The sequence below is a fragment of the Arachis hypogaea genome, chromosome 3 (assembly GCF_003086295.3).
Source record: "Arachis hypogaea cultivar Tifrunner chromosome 3, arahy.Tifrunner.gnm2.J5K5, whole genome shotgun sequence".
Classification (NCBI taxonomy): Eukaryota; Viridiplantae; Streptophyta; class Magnoliopsida; order Fabales; family Fabaceae; genus Arachis; species Arachis hypogaea.
The window spans coordinates 4881634-4902703 of NC_092038.1; the positions used below are offsets into that span (position 1 = coordinate 4881634).

Here is a 21070-nt window from a genome sequence, read left to right on the forward strand (position 1 = left end):
ATATTTTATATACATTTAGTTTATATTTTTAATATTATATATATATACATATAAAAGAGTAATATTTATAATTTTATATATATTAATGTTCTTATTTGAAATTTTATAATTATTTTTTATATGATTTTGATGTAGGACATAAATATAAAATTCATAATTAATAGATTAATATTTTTTAATATATATACGTTATAATTTATTATTATAGAATTATAAATTATGTTCTTGTTATTTAATCCAATTCATGAGCTTTCGTTGAGACAATGTTGAGTTTAAGAAATAGGTTCAAATGTTCAATTGCTAATGAGTTGATGAACCGTGAGCCAACCTTAATTTTTATGAGTCAAACTTGAACTTGGTTTAGTTCGACTCAACTCGACTCACTTCTAACCCTATCTATAATAATAAAAGATAATTCTAAATTTATGAGCAGAACAAGTGCGGATAACTCTAATAAAAATGTAATTTTTTTATGTGTTAATATATGATATATTTAATAATAAGATTCACTTTTAAGAATTATTTAATTAAAGAACGTGAAAGATAATTAGTTTTATTATTAACATAATACTAAATACTTATATATCTAATATGTAAAAGTTTATTTGAATTCACAAATAAATTAGAAATTATTGTGATTTAATTAGTTGTGTAAAAAGAGGGAGGTAATAAAAGGACAAGAAAGAAAGAATAATGATAGTGAACAGTATAAAGATAAGAAGAGACATTAATGCGGCTCTAGCTAATAAGGTTTTGTTGAAGGGAATCTGCATGCATGCATTTATATTATAGTCAAAAAGGCAGAGAAATGGTCAATGAGAAATTGACAAATATTATGTGGCAGCTCTTCACCAATAACCATTATTGTTAATTCAAACTTCAAAGGTTTCAGTGAATAGAGACAATTCCCTCTATATATATGTCTCTCTATATATGCCACCTCTCTAGCTACTAAAATCACCAACTTAGGTAACTATACATAGCTTCCATATATATGCATTGCAATATTTCATTTCATTCAATTCCTTTTGCTTTCCCTTTTCATTGTGCAGTGCTTTTTAAAAATTAATTTATTTTAAAAATATAAAAAATAAAAAATTTATAAATTAAAAGCATAGCATGGTTTAATTTGTGGTGAATATATATAATGGTGATGGTGAATCGAAATTCTGACATGATACCTTTGTTGTCGTTGATAGCAATGGCATAATATTTTAGTATAAGGTGCATATATTCCTAAGTCCAATAAGAAGAGTAATTGAATTGAATTGGTGTGGCAGCTATGCAACGTGAAAAACCTGGCACAATGTCTGGAGAGAGGTTGAATTGAACTGAAAAGGGTCATTGGATATGGCAGAGTATAGTACTCACCTTTGTTTCGCAATCAATGCTCACAATATTTGTTTTGCTTATATTTATTATTATTATTATTATTATTATTATTATTATCAATATTTGTTTTAAAATTCAACTAAAATTTAAATGAAATTAAATTAATATAATAAACTAATATATTAATGTATAATATATATTTTTTAAAATAATTTTTATATTTTATTATTTTAAACTAATGAACAACTAAAAAAATATTAATTCAATCGGTTAATCATTTTTTTACTAGTTTTTTCAATTATTTAACTAATGCATTGCCAATCGATTTTTTACTTAAATTAGATAGATTTAGTAACCAATTTTCAGTTCTCATTTTTACGGCGACAGTAACTTTTTATTTATTTATTTAATACTGAATTTTTATTTTAAGATTCATAAAAATTGGATTTTAGACTATTCTATAGTAAAAGTTTGGATAATATGTTATAAAATTATTTTTTTAAAAATTTAAGTTGATATTAAGAGATACGTAAAAGATTGTCTATCTCCAACATATAATTTTTTTAAATGATTATTACAATTATTGTATTATGTTAAAAAACCAAAATGATCCTTTTTAAAATGTGTAATACTAGTTAAAATTAATTAATTAATCATGAACATAATAATAAATTGGATGCCTTTGTGTATGTCTATGATTCCAAGTCTGAATCGATCAATCTTAACAAGAAATACACTTAAGAATACGAATGAGATGCATAACATATCTATTGTACTATATATGGTCCCAAGAAATAAGAAGATATTTATTTTAGGACTTTATACCATAGAACAGATTCATATATACTTTATACTCCGATTATTCCAGCATAATCATAATCCTCCTAACATAAATCACCTTAACCTAAAATTGTCTTTAGAATAATTGATAGGTTGAGAACTGTTTCCCTAATTAACAATGTAATAATGGGAGGGATATATATATATATATATATATATATATATATATATATATATATATATATATATATATATATATATATATATATATACACACACACTGTTATCATACAAGTACAACTTTAATGAATGCTCCCAAAACAAGATACACAAATAAGGAAAAAGCTCATATAGCTTGACATGGTAATAACATGAGAGAAGTAATTAAAGATGTAAATGAATTGATGAGAGAAATCAAATTAAATAGAGACAATAACACATGAAGGTTTTGGAACCAACTACTAGGAACAAGGACATGAAAGGACTAGGATATATTTATATGTTTGAAGATATTGGATCAACAAAGTAAGGGACTCCTTGAGAAGGTTATGGAACTAGCTTGAGGGGCCATGTGATCTCAAGGTCCATTTTACAGTATCTTTGATACACTTAAAAAATTCACGAGGTAACAAATAAAACTAATTCATGTCATTGTGTTCCTACTATTATTTTATTAATGAGTAGAGAATCAACTTTTAATTAATCATATTATAATTTTTTATTGTAATCATTAACGATGAAGAATGAAATTGTGATGTTGAAAAGAAGAAGAATGAGAAATAGGTGAGAAAAGATTAAAGATGATGAATATAAAAGAAACAATGCTAGGAACCAAAAGGGTACAGCAAAAAATCACTCAAATATCTTTGGGTGAATTTAAAATCTTTACGTGGATGATGCTTATGTTAGGCATTAGAATGTTTTTTTTACTAAAAATCAGAATTTTTTTTTTCATATTAAATGGATATTCTTTTATATATTTTTTGAATTTTTTTTATATTAGCGTAATACCCAAAAGACTTCGAGTGTGAGGTGTGAAGAAACGGACTTGATTCTGCGTCGTGATCCTAGGAGCAGTTTTGAAAAGATATTACTCAAAAGTTGATTTTAATTAAACAGCAATTAATAATAAATATTGTAAATTAAAAAAATTAAATTAATTAAGAATGAAATATAAATTAATGTGGTGTTGTTTAATTTTTGTCTGGTAAACTTTTGGTTCCATATACTTTTTCATATAAAAATAAAGAGATAATTATAAAAATATTAGTTGATAATATTAGGTGAAAAATAATTAATTTTTTTTCCTATTTTATTTTCTACATCATGTTTGAGTTTCTCTGAAATAACATAAGATGAAAAAATAACACATTCAATTCAAAACTTTAAGATAATAAGTTAATAAGTCTCTCGTCTTATAAACTCCTCACTCTTCTTTATTTTTTTGATGTGGGACTACTTTATAAACTTCTCACACTTACAACATTAACACAAATAAATATATGTTCAGTTGGATTATTGAATAAATAAAACAAGAAGGTAATATAGAGCAGCATGAGATTTGTAACATATGTTGTTCTATATTGCAATAAGAAATCATGTATGTTTGAGGCAAAATCATTATTCTTCACTCGATCTCCAACTCGAAATTAAACTTGAAATATAGATGCACATGTTCACTGGCCACCCATCATAATCAAATTCCAAATTGTCAATTGACTAAGGATTCTTAAGAATGGGTGTCACTATTACAAGTCGTCATCATTCTAAGAACAATCAAAAATAATAAATCACCTTCTCTTCTTCTCTCTTCTCTCAAGTAGTAGTTAGTTTTTTCTTCTTTAACTTGGACCCCATTCCCAACAAACACACATGTAATGTTTTATTCATTTGCCTTGCAACAAACATTGTCTCAACTAAGTGTACCTTCTTAAGTAATTGGACAGTAAGAAGTTGATATAGTCCTCAGAACCAACCAAGGATAAAACCTAATCCATAATGTCACATATGTGGTCCATATTCTACCTGTTACCATCTCAGTCAAATGACATTATTACCCCACCCCCTCCTTAGGTTAATATTAAGAATAACAATACGTATTTGTATATATCTGATTAGATATTTTAGAGAAACGTTAGTAGGGCATTAAAATGGGTTAAACCTATTGGACCATTTCGTTTATCTATTTAAATAGGTGGGTTTTATCTCTAAAATTAAGTTCATTTAAATTTGGGTTAAATGGACTGAGTCCGATTAATCCGAAAAAAATGACGGGTTAAATACTAAATAGGTGGTCCGTTTATTAAAAAAAAAAAAGCAATACTTTCAGTCGATATTTCTTTCGACCCGACCAAAAAATCCGACCCATCAAATAAAAAAATTATTATATTTAAGTTTCTTTTATCTAAAAATGGTATTTTTTGTCAAAATTTTTTCAAAAAATAAAATTAAATGATAAACGGATTGACCCATTTAATTCATCGGGCTAACCATAAACAGTCCGGACTAAAAAATTCTGACCTGTGAATAAAGCGAACTTAAACGGGCCAGTCCATTTAATCCACGGGTTTAACCGGCCAGACCTAAATGGGTTGGGCTAGCCCGTTTGACAGTCCTAAATATTAGAGAACTATCAGAATTTATTATTTTTTGTCATTAGTTAATCATTAATATTTAAAAATATGGGATAAAGTATATTTATTAAATTATTAGACTAAATGATGGTAAAAAATAATAAATTCTGATAATTCTTAATATTTTTGTTATTTTAATTATTTTTACATCTTTTAAAAATGATCAATAGTTGAATATTATATTATTGCATAAACATGTAAATTAAAAAGTAAATCGTAATATTATTATTGTATATTGGTACATAATATATTCCAAAATTATTCTAAAGATTATGTAGAATTGTGATGAGCATGTCCCTCTAAGGCAAATTATTGTGGATGGGGGAAGAGAAAAAGTATTGAAGTATGTGTACTTGAAAGAAAGATGGTGGGGAATGCATAAGTCTTTCAATAATATGATTATGCCTGGTTAGGTATAAGCAAAGTCAATATGATTTTTCAGAGGGCCAGCTGTACTTTTTGTGTTTTTTTTTTATAATTAATATTAATTAATTAATTAATTAATTAATATATGTATGTATAAGTATGGGGAAGAGATAGGTTATGTACACCACTCCTATTAGTGGGAGTACATTTGATATTATTCTTATAGATGCTCATTTTCAGTTTGAAATAATAGTTAGAAAAGATTGGCCACAAAGCTTTTTGAAACTTTAAGACCATGAAATGATTAGTGCCATAGAAAAACTCTCTATCTGTTTAAGTCTACAAATATAAAAGATGAATTAATTATGTAATTAGTATATACAAATTTTGAAAATAAAAGTTTCACATTTAAAGAAAGTTCGTTATTCTGAATGAACCGGTTTATTTTTTTATCTTTGTCTAAATAATTCATTTTTTATTTAAGAAATAAAAAAATCAAATTCTGGATTAAATTATCAATTTTGGACTATTTTTTAAATTTTTAATAAGTTTTTAAGTTAGAATTTGAAATATTTATATTTGATTGTTAAAAATTTTAAAAAGAATGGAAAAAGAATAAATAAATCAAACGGGTTAAATGGATCAGCCCAAATTCGTTAGCTATGAGTCTGTTTTTGGAGTAAAATATTTGTTCATTTAAAATGATTAATTAGACTAATCCAAGGAACTCAATCCTTTTTTTTTTCACCAAAACAATCCTATTTTATTATTGCTACAAATGTTAATGGACTTCACACCTTAAAGTAAAGCCCAATTTTTATTGTTATGAGCAGATCAAAGAATCAACGCAGAGGTCCAAAAATATACATCAAAGCAAATAAATAAAAATAAATAAATAAATTACAATCACATATGTATAGTCTCGTATCTTGTTACTTACCGAAGCAATGAATACTCTTGAAAAAAAAAATGTGACAACATAATGAATCTTGTACAGTTGTACTTATACCTTACATGTACAAGAAAGAATTTGAATACCCGATATTTATTTAGCAGATGAATGAGTTAATCACTCGTCCAACTTAAAATTCTTCCTTTTTTTTGGGATTAATGTTTTTAAAAAAATTAGAATCTAAATTGGGCTCTTATCAATAGCAAGTGGCTGGACCCAAATCAAGTGGCATGACTCCTAAGCTATATTCCCATCTTGTGCAAAAGCAGCATATCTCATCTTTAGGAATCAATGTAAACCTCAAATACATTATCAATGCCAACATTCCTTTCTTTGTTTTTTCTTTTCATTTTAAAAATATATTTGACACTCCTTTAGTTCTTTTTCCTACTACCTTTTTGCATTCTACCTTTTACCCTTTTTTTATGTAAGAAATAAGAGTTATCATATTATATGATTCTAATTTGATTGGTTCCCAAATTGGAACCTTTTATCTACTTATCACCAAAGCTCTTTATGACATAAAGTAGCAAATGGGCCTGGTCTGTTTAGATTTAGCCTGCTTAAGTTTAAGAGGGGATTTTTTTTCGGTGAAAAAAAAATTAAATAGTATCAATTGTTTAATCTTATTCTTATTACTCTCTTTTATATTTGATTTTGGTTACATTTATAAAATTAATAGTGAGAGATCATATTTTATTCTCTCAAGTATTAAAAATATTGAAAAGATCCATTTTCTTTAAGTTTATAGATTAAATGGGTTAGTCCATTAAAATTTATTTTATTTATGAATGGTAAATATCCTCCGCCTTGTGCATGCAGTAACCCATTGACCAACGACAAATCTTTAAATAGAGCTAAAATTTGTGACGAGTTAGTCTTTGACCTGTCGGAATGAGAGATACCGTGGACAAAAAAAAAACTCAAATTATTTATGGTCACTTCAACAGATTAAATAAACTAATTTGTTTATTTTTTTAATATTTTAATAAAAGATATTATTTTTAGATCAAAAACATTAAATAAACGATACTTTTTAGTTGATGAATTGAATTTTCGAATAAAATCATAAAAAATGTCAACTAAAAATATTAATTTTTATTTAAAAATACAAAAAAAAATCCCCTATTTAATTTGTGAATTGACCCATTTAATCCTTTTTTTGGTAGTTAATTGAGTTTAACTTAACGAACTTAATTTTAAAGATAAAATTTATTTGAAAATGAGTAAACAAATTAGTGCGATTTACGCGGTAGCATAAAGAACACCCTTGTTCTATGTCAATTCTTAAGATTCTGTATGGCAAGAGAAGAGATTGCAATGGACCATGTTTTTGTGTGGTGAACTACAAATTAATTAATGCTATTGAAGAATCAAAGTTCCTCTTTAATGCTCCCAAGGATTTGGGACCTTGGCTCTTGGAGAGAAATAATGTATTACTTACACATATTCACAACGCAATTTAATCATATATCTTTTGGCCTTTTATTAGGACCACCTTATCATAGTTGATACTTGATAATCCCATTAAAGGGAATAACAACCAACGTAATAATTCATCCATAAAACTTTTCAAGAAAAGGATGTTTTGGTGGGTCTAGAGATATATCACATTAGCACTCACACACACATAGGAATTAAGTATTTCACTTTTTTTAATGTTATGATGAGTAATTTAACTAAATGTTACACTAATGCACTTGCCTCAGACTTGTTAAATAAAGGGTAAATAAACATCTAATATTAAGTACAGTTGAAAATTTTTTAACTAAAATTAAATTTGAGACAACATTAAAATTCGAATAAGTGTTTAGATTTTAGAATAAAGAGTACTTACTTTTAAATACATCAAATATGAGAAATAATAGAGTCAGCAATTTTTAATATTTTTAACTATTATTTAATCAACATAAATATTAAATTATTTTTAAAAAATAAATTTTATTAATTTATGTGTACAAATTCTAAAATATAGATATAAATTATAAACTACATTAATTTATATATGTAAATTTTAGTAAATATAAATATAAATATATATAGTAAAAAACAATAATATTAGTGAAAAACAATAATATTTACCGACTATATATCATTAGTCTATTAAATTAAATATATATAGTCCATTGATAGTAGTGTGTGAGATATTTATTTTGGTGAAGAGTAAAACAAGTTGCTGGGGAAAGCCTATCACTCTATCAGCTTATCTCTTTGTCATTGACTAATGAAAATGGTACTTCAGGACACTTTAGCCAATGGCCTGACACAAAATCTCTCAGGTACACAACTAGGTAAATAATTGAAGAGAAATCAAGTTTTCTTTTTTTTTTTTTTCTTATAACTTTTTGTGTATACTTTTTTAATCATGTTTCATATATATAAAAAATAGTTATTAAATAAGTTATTTATATAAAATATATATTTCAATATAAAATATATATTTAAAATAAACTAAATAACATATATATTTATATATAAATAATATTTTTCTATTTTCTGAATCTTAAGCTTTAAATATTTTTTGATTTTTTATTTTACTTCTTATTAATTATTTTTATTAAATGTGGAAGATATAAAAAAATATACATAAATATAATGTATCACTTTTTAGTCTTTTAATTTACGCTCTATCCTTTGCTAATAAATTGATAAATTACACAAATATGTTTTTTTTTTTTTCTATTTTAATGTAGTAGTAGGACACTTTGGAATCCTACAGAAACATGCACAGCAGAAACAAACAATGTGCTGTGGTGGTGATACCATGGTACTGGGTTTCAGATAGCCAGCTATAACTTTTTGGATTGTTGCTCATTACCTAGATTGGAAAAATCAAATTCCCAAAAATAACACGAGAATGGAATATTATATTATAATAATAATAATAAATAAAACAATTAATAATATAAAATTGAAAACTTACCCTCTTAAATTACTTTGGCATGTTGTTGCCAGTAGTCCAACATATTCAACATCAATGAGGACTTATTGTGACCACTACTTTTCTAGATACTTGTTGAACATACATTATATTTTTCTTTGAAGCCAAATATTTGAGTCTAACTTGGAGTCAATACCCAAATATCTGATGCCCACTGCCATGAATGAATTGCTAAGTTAAATTACCTAGGTTTCTGTTGTTTTCATATTGGCCTAACTTCACATCATATCATGCCTTTGGCTGAGTCATAATAAACTGAGAGTTTAGGCAAAAGGATCAAAATCATCTTAAGTGTCATTGAGTAATGACAAAATGGGCTGAATCTATCGAATAAGCCCATTAACTCGTTTAAACAGATCGAGTTTAATTAACTTAAAAAAATGATAGATTAAATGGAGGGTTCATTTATTTTTTTAATATTTTAAAAATAATTGGCCAATATTTTTTTTTATTTAATTCATTCACTAAAAAAATATTATTTGTTTAAAGTTTTTGATTTAAAAATGATATTTTTTGTCAAAATATTTTTTAAAAAATAAAATAAAAACATAAACAGACTAACATATTAAAAACAAAAAATAGTATGAGTGACTCATTTATCTCTCTACAATTGTATCGTGATGTACAACACAACGATCTATATAAATGTGCCAGGATGTCCCCCAATTGTATAATAAAATCCGATGGAAATCCCGAAATAAAGGCAGAAACTTTGAGTTCAATGAAGTAGTAGACTTATCCGAAAACACAACCGTTCTCAGCACGCAAAAAATGTGAGCCCGGACGTACCGCTCAATGGACTCTTGCGTATCACACGACTCGGTGTCTCTGCACCACCGGACCCATGCAAGATTCACCTTACTCAAGACGTGATCCTACAGACTGGGCTCCCGACCAAAATAAGTGATGCAGTTCTTTACCAAAAACTGGTGACTGCTGTCATTAACCGGAAGGCCAAGAATATGTGTCACGTCTTCTAACTTCACCGTCACTTCGCCGACTGGAAGATGAAACGTGTGGGTTTTCGACCTCCATCGTTCTACCAACTACCAAGATACTCAGGAGTGCAGAATGGCCTCTCATTTTACCTACTCGCAAAATGTATTGAACTCAGTAAGTGTTAGTGACGCTGCAGCTACCTCGTTAAAAGTCTTTGACAAATCTAGTTTTTTGGACAACAAATTTCCGATAACACTGTAAAAAAAAGATGATAATTATTAATATTACTTTATAATTATAATCAGTGTTAACAATAACATTAATAAAATTATTAATACTTTTCTTAATAACTAACAACAACAATAACTATCACAATAATAATCATAACAATAAATTTTAAATAATAACAGTTAATAACTTGTTCAACAACAACAACAACAACAACAACAACAACAACAACAACAACAACAACAACAACAACAACAACAACAACAACAACGTTACTCCTGATGGTAATAATAATAATAAATTATTAAATAGTATTTTTTATTTTAATTTACTACACAGTATTATTATTATCATAAAAATTAATAATAAATTATTAAAAAATAATAAAAAATTATTAAACAGTATTTTTTATTTTAATTTATTACACAGTATTATTATTATCATAAAAATTAATAATAAATTATTAAAAAATAATAAAAAATTATTAAACAGTATTATTTATTTTAATTTATTACACCGTATTGTTATTATCATAAAAATTAATAAAAAATACTAAACAGTATTATTATTTATTCTAATTTATTACACAGTATTGTTATTATCATAAAAACTAATAATAAATTATTAAAAACATAAAAATTTATTAAATAGTATTATTTATTATTAAAAAATAATAATAATTTATTATTATTATCCTCTATAGTATTTTAAAAATTAATAATATACTAATCATCATAATATTTTTTTTCGAGAGACTTAATCTTAATAATAATAACAATGTCACTAATAATAATAATAATAATAATAATAATAATAATAATAATAATAATAATAATAATAATAATGAAAATAACAATAAAATTACTAGTTAAAATACAAATACATAAAATACAAACAAATATTTATTTATTAATCATAAATTAAAAAATAATTATTGAGGATGATCCAGATATTCAATAATGTATTCTTCAGATTTAGTAAAATCACGAACTATTTTTTCTTTCTTCCTTAAACCCTAACCCTTCACTGTATTCTTCTTCCTCCCACACACTTACCCTCCCATTCAGAACTCAACACAACTCTCGCAATGTTGTTTTTCACTCTTGTTTCTTCTCTCAACACAACCCTACCTGTCTTTTGGCTTTTATAAATCGGATTCATCACCCTCGACAACACATGTCGCATATGCAAGGAGGGAGGCTGCGAATCGCAACCTGCGACTTGTCTGTCTCGCCTGACAAATTAAACGCAACTTGCATTTTGGCGAATTTCAAGCTGGTCAACGTTTGGACATGTCTGCATACAGGGAACAAAGGATTCGTTTCGAGACGTGGTTGTCCTCCTCTGTCAATCGCAGGCTGTTTTGCAGTAGGTTTTAATTTTTTTATTTTCGCCCCATCCAAAACGTAAGTTACATTTTAAAGATGTCTGATAACGACAACTTTACATTTGTGCATAACACGCCATGCATCCATTTTTCAACATATCACTATTTATTTATCCATTCTTACATTAATTTCTGTCACTAAAAATACAAGGTACTTGTGAGTAGAAGAATAAAATGTGATGCAATGAAAACAAACACAAAATGACAGCAACGATTCCCCAAGTGTTCACCCAGCAAGGCTTACTTGAGTCCTTTTTGTTTTTTCATAAATATAGAAATGTTCTGTGTCAACATCACCTTCAGATGCACCCCATTAAAGTATAACTGAAGATTAAAATTTTGCATGAGTTTCCCCCAGCTAGGTGAATTGACCAATCAGAATATACTATATCGCTTTCTCCTTTCTAAACCTAAAAATGTCTTATTATTTCTATTTATTTAATTTTATAACATACACTAAATATTTAGAAAAATATAACTCACATTTTGTCCATATTGAATTATTGATTTCAAGTAACTCATAGGTGCTATTGCCTACGGGAATAAAAGGATGATGTAAGGGACCTCTTTGCTTTATACCATAAAGTGTCTACTGTCTAGCCTTTCTTGTGGTTGTGGGTCATTAAGTAATTACCGTCAAATTTATTCTTAAAAAATTATTATTTTTTAAATTGATCTTTAATTTTTTAATTAAATTATCTTTTAAAAATTTTAAACTAATTTTATTAGTTCTTCCATTATTTTTATAGTTCATAATGTTAGAATTTATTGATATAACATGTTAAATAATATTATAACATACATGACAATTTTAATTCGGTACTAATATAATATGTTTATAAAATTAGATCAAATTAATTTTGAATTGAAAAATTTTAATGTCTCAGATTTTTTAATTTGAGATTAATTTAATCTAATTGCATAAATTTATTATACTAACAGCTAATTTGAACTGTTAAGTATGTGATATGGTCAGAACGGTGTCACTTAACAAGTTAACATATCACATCAAGAAATATTGACGCCATCAATAACGAGAACTACAAAAAGACTAACATAATTAACTTAAAATCTTTAAAAAAAATTAATTAAAAAAATTTTAAAAACCAATTTAAAAAATAAATAATATTTCAAAAACAAATTTGACAATTTATTCATATAATTAATTATATTATCTCTCATCACTTTGAATATAAGTGATGGTTATCACTTTGAATATAAGTGATGGTTATGATGCTTAAATTTTGTTACTTAATTTATCAAAAAAAAAAATAAAAGTCAATATTTAATTTAAATAATATGAAAATAACTAATTTTTAATATATTAAAAAATTTATCTTAAAAAAAATTAGGCACAACAACACTAAAATTATCGACATTTGAAAATTAGCCTTAAATATATTCCTTAATTACCTAGAATTTGAGTCATTAGAAGAATGTGGTGTTTAACTTTAAAATGAACAAGTGATATTGCTTCATCTTGAAATATATATAATAAAAATACTTATTATTATGTTAATAAGATTTAATGACATCATTTAATCTATGAAATTAATTTCATTTAGTGAGATAAGATTTTATTATTATTATTGCATGCTAAAAACTATTACAGCACACACAAATTTGGTCATATAATATCAATAATTTCTCTTAATAAATAATTTTATTTTTTATTAATTATATTATATGTATATTAAAATCAGTCATTATTATAGAATATTTATTAAAACATAAAATACATATTAAATATATATAAAAATGCATCATGACTAATTTTAATAGTTAATTTTAATGTATAAATAATATTTTTTATTTTTTAATCTATTTAAAGAGATTTTTTATTTAAATAAATAAAAAATTCAATATTTTTTAACCTATTTAAAGCGATTTTTTAACAAATTGTATTTTATATTAACGTATTATTACGATATTTGTGTTTTCTTTAATTTATTTTGTACAAGAATATTACAAAATGAATATCAATTATACTCATAAAAATAATTTTACACAAAAATGAAGTAAAATCAAATTATAATCTTTATTTAAACAAATAAGCGAGCTAACTATTTGACGAACTCAAATTATTTATAAATCCTAGTCAGCTAGCCAAATGAAAAAGTACTTAGAAGTAAAAGACACAACGCCGCAAGCTAATAAGTATGTGACGTTCTTTAGTTGTTTGTGCTCATAAGTATGTATGATTTTTTTCATTTGATGGAGTTTCACTTTGCGACACACTGTTTGAAAAAAAGAAGAGAATAACAACTGTATTTTCATTTCACATTATTCTAATGGGAAACTAATTTAGAATAGATATGGACGTAGATCCATAAATTTTAATATACAGAAGCCAAATTTTAGACAATTTTTAATTATTTTTATTATATTTTTTCACTTTATAAAAATAATTTAGACATAATATATAATTATTGAGTTAATTTTTTAAAAGGTTTATTAATATGTATTTAAAAAATGTATAATTTTTTTCACAATTTTTTTTAACATAACAGCTGAATAAAAAAACATAACAATATCAATAATAGTACATTATAAAATTATAAAATATTAATAATTTATAATATATATTTTTAAAAAATTATCACATCTTATTAATTAAAATTAATTCTTTTAAAAATTTTAAAAGCAAATTATAAACTACTAATTATGTGAAAACACAATATCTTTATAGAATATAAGATATAAAATTTTTTATAATTTTTTAACAACATAAATTTAGAAAAAAATAAATATTTTTTAATATTATATATAATAATATAAATTTTAAATATGTTAATATTAATAAAAAATAAATAAATTTTTTAAAAATAATATATAAATAATTATATAAAAATTAATTTAAAAAGTATAAAAATTTAAAAATATAATATAAAATTAATTAAGTAAAAATTATTAATAAATTAAATAATTGAGATATAAATTTCTTATATAATAAAAATAATATATATAAAATTATTAAATTATATAATATATTTTATTTTTTAAACGCATATCTCATATATCATTATAGTTAGTTTACTACCAAAAAAAAAAAATTATAGTTAGTTAAAATTTTGGAAGGTCAAAACTATTACACGTCTCCTCTAAGACTCTAAATCCGTTCCTGGCCGCATGCCTCACATGAAATGCAACCTTTTTTTATTTTTATTTTTATCGTTTGTTACAACTCAATCTAATCTAGTATAGGAGAGTCATGTTTGTCAATAGCGTTTAACAATCTACTCCTTTGATATTGTCACTAAAAACAAATCAAAGTCATAAATATAAGTACAACACATGAAACGCAATTTATTCTGTGTTTTCGTAACACCTTCTAAAATTATATATGTTTGAAAATATTAAAATTTTTTGTTTATTTAAATAAAAAAAACCACTCAAAGAATTAAAGTGTTTGCTATTATAACAAAAACTATAAATATAAAAATATAATTTTCATTTTTAAAAATCGGCATTTAGTATAATAAATTAAAAGTTTACTACCTTCCTAACATTGGTCAACACATATCATACAATAACGGTTGAATTTTTTGACTAAGAATGCATTGGTCAAATACAATGAACACATCTAATCCAACCACACTAGCATATCTTTATTGAGGAATCTCACATTTGACAACGTTTGGTTTTGATGGTAAACAACTAATTAAACATCGAATAGTACGTAGTACTACAAAAGAATATAGAATACTTAAAGTTTGATTTTATTTCTTGACTCATCAAGTGAAAAAATTATAAAAAACAATTAAGTAGGACATTAATTTTACATATACATATTACATTATAGTGATACATCAATTTTTTTTAGCAGCTACAGAATTCGACTCAAGTTGGAGGGAGAAGATTTAATTTGTGAATTATTTCTTTTGGCAATATAATCAAAGATAAACTCAAATTAAATAAAATACACGTAACGCTAAAAATGTTTGGACACTAACAACTAAAACATAACAAATCTTTAAACAAATAAATAATGAGTAACATTGTACGATAAAATATGAATAAATCTCTTTATATCTGTTATTGAACACTCTAAATATTATGTTTGTCTTGTTTTAATTTCCTTCTAAATGACTTCATTATATACTAACCACTAGTATCATTCTAATTTCGCCTACTCACTTCATTCATTTCATTTTTAATGATCATACACTTATATTTATATGGTCTACTTCACCCAATAATTATTATTTGTCATAGTCACACTCTCCTGTTCTTTTCTGTCTTAAAATTCCCAGTATACCTATATCCCATTAGTGATACATCAATTTATATCTCACTTTTAATTACTGTGTTAATATTAATTATAGTCAACATTCCTATTTTCATATAATTCAGACTCTTATTCTAACACCACTATTCCACTTATCTATTATGCATTAAGTTGGCACGGTATGCTTTTTCATACTTTTTACAAAATAAAAGAGTTATGATCTCTATAATTATAGTTTCATATTATGAAAATATGTCTTAATTAACGACAAAAAAACTTATTTTTTTAAAAAGCTATCATTTTTAAAATACTTAATTATTGTTATTACCTATATATTTGATAACATTTCTATCAAGAGTAAATTTTAATATGAATTATGTTAAGTAACCAATGACTTTTTTGAACAACACGAACAACCATCAATAGAATAAAAACATTCTATATCTCCAAATATAACAAACTAACAAGCTAACAAAAACTACTTATTACTAATTAAAAATCAAGTAAGATTATTACATTATTTGAAACAATAGGAGAAAATAAAATATATAACAAGGGTGGAATGATCTTCTTCAAGTTGGAACCAGATTCCCCTCTCTGTCTGCATGCTTAGCAGCTAATCAAATCTTCTTGTCCTTGCTTCACAATGTTTCGTGGTTCCAAAGCAAAAGATAGAGTCACAAGACTTTCCAACTTTTTTTCTTTTTTTTTTTTTCTTTTTTTCTCTATACAGATTCCATTATTATTAGCTACACCCCACTATCCTATATCCATATATATAAAGCATTGAACCCTTTGCATTTTTCTTACACAAACAACTAGACCCTTCTTCTTCCATTTGTTCTTTCTTTTTCACCTTATCCTTATAACCCTTTATTTTTCTCTACCACCCCACAAGATCATTGTCCTTGTTAGGCTCTAAAGTCTTCACCTTTTTAAAGAATAATAATAAACAAAACACAAAGCTATGGCTTCAACCACTCTTAGCAAACAAAAGAAGCCTTCTTCTGAGTCCTCATCAAGATGGACAGCAAAAGAAAATAAGCTCTTTGAGAAGGCACTTGCAGAATATGATAAAGATACTGCAGATAGGTGGCAGAATGTGGCAAAAGCAGTTGGTGGAAAATCTGTTGATGAAGTTAAGAGACATTATGAAATTCTCTTAGAAGATCTCAGACACATTGAGTCCGGCCATGTTCCAATTCCTAACTACAAGTCCACACCTTCAACCACCACCAATCTTGATGAAGAACAGAGGTATTATTATTAGGTAAACATTTTGTTTTCGTACGAAACTGTTAGATCACAATTTAGTCGTATATTTTAAATTATCTAACGATTACATGCAATATTACTAGTCACACATTTGTGTTAATCGCAATTTAAAACCATGCATAATGCTGAGTATATTATAGAAAAAATTTCAAGTATTAAAAAATATTTTAGAACTAAGATTAAAACGTTTTTTACACTAGTTTTTGTCATGTCCCTTCAAGTAGTCTTACTAGTTTTTATTTGTCATGCATGCATTATTGATTATTCTATTCTTTGTCCTTCAATTCTTTTGTAGACCTAAAGGCTAAAGCCTACTCTGTATTATTGTATAGACTATAGATTGATGTTGGTCAAAAGGGGTTGACTTAATGTAGTTTAGAATATAAAGGTTAGGAGATTAACATCATTATTCACTACTACAGAGAGAATATATAAGATAATAATATATACTCAATCATTGATGCATTGATGATGTATATTTAGATATATTATGATGTAAGAATGTGTTAAAAGAAATGATAATGACAGATAAAAGCGATTTTGAATTATCAAGAAAATACAAAAATGTACCCTCAAGATATTTGGTACAATCAATTTGATAGTTTAGTGGATAGTGGATACAATAGTTAAGTAAACTGCTTCCATTTTTTTTTTCTTTGGAAAATGTCAAATTTTTGGTGAAATTTGTAGCAAAAAGTGATAGGATGCGATGGTGCAACAAATAAATAGTTCATGTTCAACATTCTTGCACAATCACAAGACTACAAGCCACATGTATATAGAGATACTCATATTAAGATAAAGTTCTTGTGGGCTTTAGCATCCTGGTACTATTATTATCTGTTAACAAAAGTGATATTTGTATTATTTTTTTGAACATTTTTTTATATATTTATATAAAAAAATATATTTTTTATTTTTTGTCAATCACTTTCAATACGAAAAGTGAAAGATATATATAAATATTATATATGATATTTTTTATTTATTAAATGGCTCTGTTACAAAAAAACAACTCACTATTCTAATTTTTTGAATTTCAAAATTAGAAATAAAAATAAATTAGTTTAGTTGACTTATATTATAGTTGACTCCTTAGACTTTAAAAAATTAATATTTTTAATTAAAAAAAGTAAAAAATGAATAGTATATTAATTCAAATATAAAACAAAAATAAAAAAATATTCATCCCCTAATATTTTTTGTTACTTATTTATTTATTGAAAATTAGATTCTATAACCAATGAACATTACTATGCCACATTGCAATAGCATCTCCAAATAAAGAGGAATATGACAAACCATTGGATCGTGCGTGACTCGGACCTAAAGTAGTACTACTTATCCTGTCTATGATTGTGAAGAAGAAATATTTAATAAATAAAAAGATGAAAGAAATTATTTTTTGTTGTAGCATGAAGCATAATAAAAAAACGAAATATAAATAGTTTGTATTATATTTTTTATACAGTAAAAAGTAAAAACTCATGTGCAGACTTTATATGAAATTAATAGTTGAGAGTTTTTATAAGACAATTTAGTCAAACTTATTAAATTATTTAACGACTCTTAATTTTAGTTTTTTTTTTTTGTATATTAAATCCACTCGCTCTTTGTATATAGTAATGATTTTAATTGGTTTTATTTATGATTTAGTTTTTGCAGGCTTTTGAAGTATCTTAAACTGAGTTGATTTGAAACAATTATGTCTCTATAATCATCATTAGCTACTCGCAGAAGAAGGTTATGTTATGTGGCCGGTGTGGTGTGGCATGAAGCTTCAGAATTTTCTTCCTATTTAATTTGTGTCTCTTCATCTTCTCTTCCCTTAGCTTATTGTAACGTAGATTAGTTTAATGAATTATGATATTCTCTAAAACTTCCCTTAATTTTTATTATTAATTTTTAAGTGTTGATAGTTTGGAATAGTAACTAACTAGCAACTACAAAGCAAGGTAATCACTATTTATTCGTCACTATCATCAATTTTTTTTAAATTATATTTTTAACTTACACTAACATTCAAATAATATATGAAATCACAAACAAGAAAAATAAAAAAATCCACTAAAAAGGCATCTGAAAGTGAAATAAATGTCCAAAACCAGTGATAGTTTTGTTGGAAATCACAAGAATAGTGTATAATATGTGTTTGATAAACTATAATTTCATTATATAATATTTTATTACTAATAATTTTAACTATAAAAGACATAAACTAATTTAATATTTATGAAATATTGAATTATTTTAATAAAAGTACTCAAATATTTTACAAAACTATCTAACAAAATACGTATTTTGACTAGTTCATACACGCATGAATTCGCTATACTATTTTTTTTTTGGATATTTCTATACTATTTTTTGTTATAGATTTATATTATATCAAACGTTTGGTTCATAATGGATCTGAGGTACGAAGGCCCATATAGTATCGAAATTCTTATCAACTTTGGAAATAAGAAAAATTGGGCCTCACACGTAACCTCTTGGGTTAGTTTGAGCTCAAACATCCATTTTCTATGAGCCCAAACATATCCTATTTCAAAGAGATGGTGATTGTGGAGATTTGAGAGCCCAAAAATGGTTAACAGGATTTAGATGATATTTTTTTTAATAATGTTTTCTCCAAACAACTATAGGCTTTTTTTTCTTCTTTGTTAAAAAACAGGAAATATGCCCGTCATGTTCTCAAATATTATAAGAAATTTTACCACATTAAAAAAAAACCTAGTATTACCAAAAAAAAAAAAAAAAACCTAGTTTCTTCCACCTATCCGGCAGACCGTTTTCTTTTCTTATTTTTTAATTTGACTTCCTGTTCCATTATAGTATTCATTGATGAAAAGTGAGATTTTTTTATTTAAATTAAATAAATATAATATTTACTGATGTAAATAAATGTGGAAGAATTTATTAAAATATGTCATTAATCATATATCGGATACAGTGGGGTGTCTCTAAAAGGGCCACATCTCGGATGCACTGACTACGTTCTGTGAAACGGGGGTGTTCGAGTCATATTTCGGGTGCACCAGTGATATGAACAGGGGCGTATCTCGGATACACTGCATCCATGATACGGCTATTTTCTGTTTAGACCCACTGCATCCGAGATACGCACGGAGATTTTGGCCAATTTTTTAGATATAACATTACATATTTTTGTAAAAAAAAAATAACAAAATGGATAAATAAGTAGAGTCATACAGGAGTAATGCACTAAAAAGAGTCATACATGTGATGGAAATCTAAAAACAATAAGTAATAAGCAAAATACATAATAATAATGGTAACTAATGCCGTCCGGTGGTAGGATCCAAGTGGTGTTCAACCCCACATCCTCGAAGACAAGACACCCTAGGAGGATGGTACGGACGAAGACGAATAACTGGCTGGCTGGAAGTGGGTGGTGGCCGCTGGTATGGTGGCGGAAGAGGAGTTGCTACAAACATAGGAGGAGGCGTATGAGGTGGTGGCCAGACAGAACCGGACAAAGGTGGAGATGGTGGCCAAGATAAAGTCTGATAGTAGGGTGACGGACCATAACCAGACTGGTATGGTGGTGGTGGAGGAGTCTAGTAGCACCCTGGAAGAGTTGTCCCATGCTGTATGGATACACCGCTCGATGTCCCAGGTATGTCGGTATCGTCTCTCCGGTAGCGATGACGGCTGGCCAAGTCATCCATCGCATCACTTAGTCGCCCCGATGATCTAACATATCATCGATGTTTATCTCAATATCGGATCCAATGTCAAACTGGGGTTGCTCCCAAGCGGTGTCGTTAGTCGGGTGGCAACTGGGGATAGAGGTATCCGGCATAAGTCTCGTAGCCACGTCAGACTCATGGTCAGCGAAAAATGCATCAGACGGCTGCCCTGCATGAGCATCAACAATGTCAACCTCAAGTATGTCCTCCTGTCGTGCGTACTCAGCCTCCTCGTCTGACAACTGCTGGTCTCCATCACTGTCCTGAGGATTCGCGCCGTCCCTATGGGTGCGCTG

General features: G+C 26.4%; 1 protein-coding gene across 2 annotated transcripts; it reads left to right on the forward strand.

Annotated features, from left to right (window-relative positions):
• Window positions 1–16601: 16601 nt before the first annotated feature.
• On the forward strand, window positions 16602–18963 carry LOC112788989 (protein RADIALIS-like 4). 2 transcript variants are annotated; one of them, XM_025830682.3, is made up of 2 exons: window positions 16602–17043; window positions 18718–18963. In XM_025830682.3, exons 1-2 carry the CDS (start codon window positions 16754–16756, stop codon window positions 18752–18754), a joined length of 327 nt encoding a protein of 108 aa, XP_025686467.1. In that variant the 5' UTR covers window positions 16602–16753; the 3' UTR covers window positions 18755–18963. The 2 variants fall into 2 exon arrangements, with proteins under 2 accessions (XP_025686467.1, XP_025686468.1); XM_025830683.3 differs by having other exon boundaries at window positions 18727–18963.
• The last annotated feature ends 2107 nt before the right edge of the window (window positions 18964–21070 follow it).